Source organism: Halyomorpha halys, unplaced genomic scaffold (genome assembly GCF_000696795.3).
Source record: "Halyomorpha halys isolate HHAL.00 unplaced genomic scaffold, Hhal_1.1 Scaffold11875.1, whole genome shotgun sequence".
NCBI lineage: Eukaryota > Metazoa > Arthropoda > Insecta > Hemiptera > Pentatomidae > Halyomorpha > Halyomorpha halys.
Window position 1 is genome coordinate 1 of NW_027116611.1, and position 5,025 is coordinate 5,025.

General features: G+C 28.5%; 1 protein-coding gene across 1 annotated transcript; it reads left to right on the top strand.

Moving 5' to 3' along the window:
• Window positions 1-1,989: 1,989 nt before the first annotated feature.
• LOC136797260 (ceramide transfer protein-like) lies at window positions 1,990-4,815 on the top strand. Its single transcript, XM_067053331.1, has 2 exons — window positions 1,990-2,131; window positions 4,109-4,815. The coding sequence occupies exons 1-2, from the start codon at window positions 2,035-2,037 to the stop codon at window positions 4,381-4,383; spliced, it is 372 nt and encodes a 123-aa protein (XP_066909432.1). The 5' UTR covers window positions 1,990-2,034; the 3' UTR covers window positions 4,384-4,815.
• The last annotated feature ends 210 nt before the right edge of the window (window positions 4,816-5,025 follow it).

The following is a 5,025-nucleotide window of genomic DNA, read 5'->3' on the forward strand; positions in this document are numbered from 1 at the left end:
TATATATATATATGAACACTAACTTGTTCATTTGATATTTGTGTATTCACTTTCAAGTTTAATTAAGAATAATCATCTTGATTGATTTTTAATATTTTGTCTGTTGCGTCCAATAAATACTTCAACCGTAATTAAATAAAATCAAGGTACCATATGTGTAACTCGTGATTTTCATATATTTTTTGAAGTTGATAACCAATTGGATGTAAGGTAATGAAAATTAGTACATGAAAATTTTAGTCATATTCATGGAATTACTCAAGCATGGAGGAGAAGTAATGATGAGCTAAGAGAGATAAAATTGTCAGTTTAATAATATGGCTATCAGTTGAATTATCTGTGGAGAAGAAAAGGGGGGGTGATTGTGTTTAAGTGGGAAAATAAAAGGATAGATGATGAAGACATGCAGGTAATTAATGTTTGTAGATTTAGACTTTATGATAGGAATTTTTCTACTAACTTCATAGATTGGCCAGCTAACAATTATGATTGTAGAATGATGATGCTATGATTATAAAGCAGGCTCAAGTAATCCTTTGTAGAAAATATTCTGAACCCATTAAAACCTCTAATGGTTTTATCCAGAGGGTGTACTTTTTCACTTACTCTTTTCAAACTATGTGTATATCATCACAAAATTAGATACAGATTTTTCTATGAGCCTAATATATATGAAAAATTAAGTTTTTGCAAAACCTGTTCATTGCTGATGACCAAATATTTTCCTGTGAAATTAAACCATAAGATCTTGATACAAAGTGTGTAAAAGTATATTGGGAAGAAAACAATTAAACACAAAAATTGTTTCTGGTGTAGATCTGCAAGGATTTTAAGAAAAATAAGGGAAGAAATAAGTTAGCCATGTAATTATGTTGTGATGATGAGGTGGATGGAACATATACTGAAGATGCATAGAGATAGAATGCCACTGTATTAATGGGTACCTCAAGAAACAAATGGAGAGTTACACCAAAACTGTTATAGAGAAAAACAGCAAAGAAGGAGGTTGCAGTAATAGGTTTGAAAGGAACTACAGACAAGTGACTTGATTATTGTTTTGAGAATCAAACTGGATTTGCTACCTTTAAGTTCTTATATCTTTAAAAGTATTGATAATATTATTATTTTGTATGTATTTATTTTTAATTTAAGGTATAATTCTATTATCCTACTTTTTTTTTAGCAGGAACTAATGAATAGATTTTTAATTAGATGAAGTTAATCAGCTTTTTTTTAAGATATTTAATAAGTTTATCTTTGAACCCATTTCTTTTGAATTACAAGGCTGATTTTTTAGCTTTTTGTTTTATTTTATTCCTATTATGTTCCTCTGAAATCTTGGCACCAAAAATTTAGACATTGTTAACTTTTATAAACAATGGTAGAGTCTGGAATACACTGTAAATATTTTTACACAATAGTTATTTTGTCACTTTCTATTTGTTAATTGTGATCAATGCTAAAATATTTTATGCTATTCTAAACAAAGAGTATGTGGGTAGAATTAATGTTATTTGAGAAATGTGGAAGACAACAAAACATTTACTTTTCAGGAAATGCAAAGAGAGAAGTGGCCCTAGTTATTTAGTCGATACTGTTTAAAATCCTTTTATGATTAAAATAAGTTAGTAGTCCCCTTTTTAGAATTTTTGCCCATTAAACCTTTAGTAAATAAAATTATATTGACTGAATTGATGAGTCAAATTATTTAGGATGGAATTTATCAACCCAGTAATTTAGTAATCATAATTCATTATGTCTTAAAAAATATTTGAATTACATCTAGTTGTCAGAAAGTTATGGTACTGGTCTTAATATTTTCAGAAGAAAACTCATTTTAGTGAAATTCCTAAATTGTAATAAAGGTTGGTTAAAGCTTTCTTTATTTTGTATTTTTTTTATAGTTCTATCATTTAAAATAGATTAGAAATAATTTCTTGAGTAAGTTCCCAGATTTATTCAGCATTTGATTTGAACTATTTTCTGTATTTAATTTTGTTTTTGGTTATAGATCTGAAGTTAAAACTTGCTGAAATGGAAACATATAGGGATATTTTGTGCTCTCAGATGGATACATTACAGAGATATTTTGATTCATGTGCAGACTATGATCTCAAGAAACAAAATCTTGGTAAGTTGAAGTGACAGAAACATTTTATCCAGTTGTGTTGATTTGTGATGATTCATATTTTACTTATGTTTTTTTTCCTCTAAATATTATGAGACTCCTTTCATCAAACTTTGTTGAAGCCCATGTTTCTGATTCATAAATAAGGTCTAATAAGATCAGTGTCTTATGTAATCTTGTTTTTATAGCTCTTGGTATTCAGCTAATGTTTAAATTCTAGTGCAGCCCAAAATTGCACCTATTGGTCAATTCATATGCCTGAAATCAATGATATTTTCATTGAGAAAATAGACTATTTTGAGGAGTGAGAGGAAGACGCTTAATTAAGTCTCTTCTCGGCTGCCTACCTCATGTGATGGCTCTTGCTATATACTCTAAAAAAGTTTTATAATAAAAACTACCAGGCTGTTAAACGCCCTTTCAAAACTAACAAAGTTTTATAATCAGTTGATGGACAAAGTTTTATTATCAGCTGAAAGACAAAGTTTTGCAAAGTTTACTGCTTTCCTGCAGCCCATGAATCAGTATGTAATACCAATACTTACTTTATGTAAAATTCAATCACAGATTACAATAAAATGTTTTCTAACCAATAATCAAAAATAAGTGAATGTTCATTTCAAAAACTAATTTTTTTTTATATTCTTCAACACGCAATCTCATATTTATCTAATCTTCTTTTTTGTATCTCATTTTCACATACAGTGAAGTCTCAGTTATACGAATATGAGGGGGTACCAACAATTCTTCGTATAAGTGAATATTTCGTGTAAGTGAATACGGAATACATGTGTATTATGGATGTATATTTTTGAGAATTTCTTTCTCGTGCTTAGTAGGTACATAAACGAATGTTGTATGCAGTTGAAAGAAAAATAATTATTTATTGTATAAAAATTTAATTTATTTTTAATCCGAATTTTTGACAAAAAAAATTGCATTATGTTTGTTTGTTTCATGTTGCTTTTGGCTGAATACATCGTTCTTTCGCATTCTGTTAAGGTGTTAGATTCCTCTCGCTAATTTCTTTCGCATATATAAAACATTTTACAACTTCAAATGCTTCAAGAGCTTCTGCAAAAGATGGAAGAGGCAAATGATCTTCGTCATCTGAACCGGAATCGTCCGAGCTTCCTTCAGTTGGGATTGGGGCAATATCTACGATTATGGCTTTGTCGCTATGAGGGGCAGATTGTTGTACTCTACGAAATTTTAGAATGTAATGTTGGAAAAACATTCGATCACTCCGGAGGGTTTTTGAAAACTTCTACTTCTTCGGTGGTTTAAGAAAAAAAATTCGTAGAACTGAATACAATTTACTAATAAGTGCATAAAGCGGGTCCAAACTTTCCTTCGTATAACTGAATGTTTCGTATAACTAAGTTTTGTATAAATAGATAATTACATACACATAATTAAGGGGTTTTTGTAGGGGATTGAGAAATTCTTCGCATAACTGAATGTTTCGTATAAGTGAGTTTCGTATAAGTGAGACTTCACTGTATTCATTTTAAATAATTCATTATATGTCCCAATTGTAAATTTATTAGTTTATTTAATTACCTATTTATTGAAGGATAAGTTGGTCCAGGTAGTCAGAAAGATACTCAAGAGAATTGAATAGACATTTTGATTATTCTTAAATTATAATTTAATCATGAATTTTTGTGATAAGATTTTTTTATGCTGGAACAGATGATTATGAAGCTCAGATATGAAGTGATTGGTTATATTCCACAGATTATTTGTTTAAAATAAATTTATTTTCCATAATAAATGCAATGCATTATCAAATAAATGGTTATTATTAATTAATGATTATTAAATTTAAATAATAAATGCTGTATTAGTGCTTTTAATGCCGTTATAAAATTTTCTTATTACAGTTACAAAACTTATTTTTTAAAGTTATATACTTGTTCTAACTCAAACAGACAGTTCTTAGGAATTTAATTTTCTTTAAATATAATGTATGTTCAGATGATGAAGTGGAAAATATCAATGGAAAGGTGGCAGCTGTTGATTTCAAGGGAGAAGCCATGACTTTCAAAGCTACTTCTGGAGCAGTTCTAACTGGATTGGCTCAATGCATTGAAGCTATTACTAAGAGAGAAGAAATGTGGAAGCGTAAATTAGAGAAGGAACATCAACGACTTTTAAGGTTAGAAGAAACTTGTCTTCTTTTGAGGGATCGAAAGTCTACCAAAGTTGGTCCTGATCAGGAAGTAAGTGTCCTTGAAGTTGTAATTAATTGATAATGAACCTAATAGTTACTGATTTTTTTTTTCATTTTGTATTAAAGGTGTCTAGCAACAAACCTATTTATATGTAGATAAATAGTTCATTAATTTACTTCATTCTTGGAAAATATATTTTTTTATATTTATACAATATTTATTTTTATGCTTAAATACCATGATATTTTTACACTTCTTCTAAAGTTAACTTTTCAAGCTGCTGTCCATCTTCAAAACCTGTCTTCTAAATCTGAAGTATAATATAAATAAGTGCACCACCCATCATACGTTCATATCAATACAATTAATCTATTCATAAAATGTCTTATTTAACACTTCATACACAGAAACATTAAACTTATGTAAATATGATTAATTAGCACATTTAACCTTTCCTTTAAATGTAGTTATGCAGTTATTTCATTTTCTTATATTTTTCCAAACGGAGAATTGTTATAATTTGTCTAAATTATATTACTGTAATTCTTTGTCATTTCTTTTTGAATTGTTTGTAAATGTTGATTATAAACTTTCATAGTTTTAACATTGAAATAAGTTTGTTTAAAATGCATCTGATTCAAAATTAATAAAATTATTCAAAACTGAAAGTAAATGCCTTGCTTATATTGTGATTCCTCTCCATGTGACAACACATGTTAG

Bases quoted from the DNA above. Each gene is read 5' to 3' on its own strand.
- LOC136797260 (XM_067053331.1), top strand. From the start codon at position 2,035: ATGGAAACATATAGGGATATTTTGTGCTCTCAGATGGATACATTACAG. The intron at 2,132-4,108 runs GTAAGTTGAAGT...ATGTATGTTCAG, and splicing joins TCTCAAGAAACAAAATCTTG to ATGATGAAGTGGAAAATATC.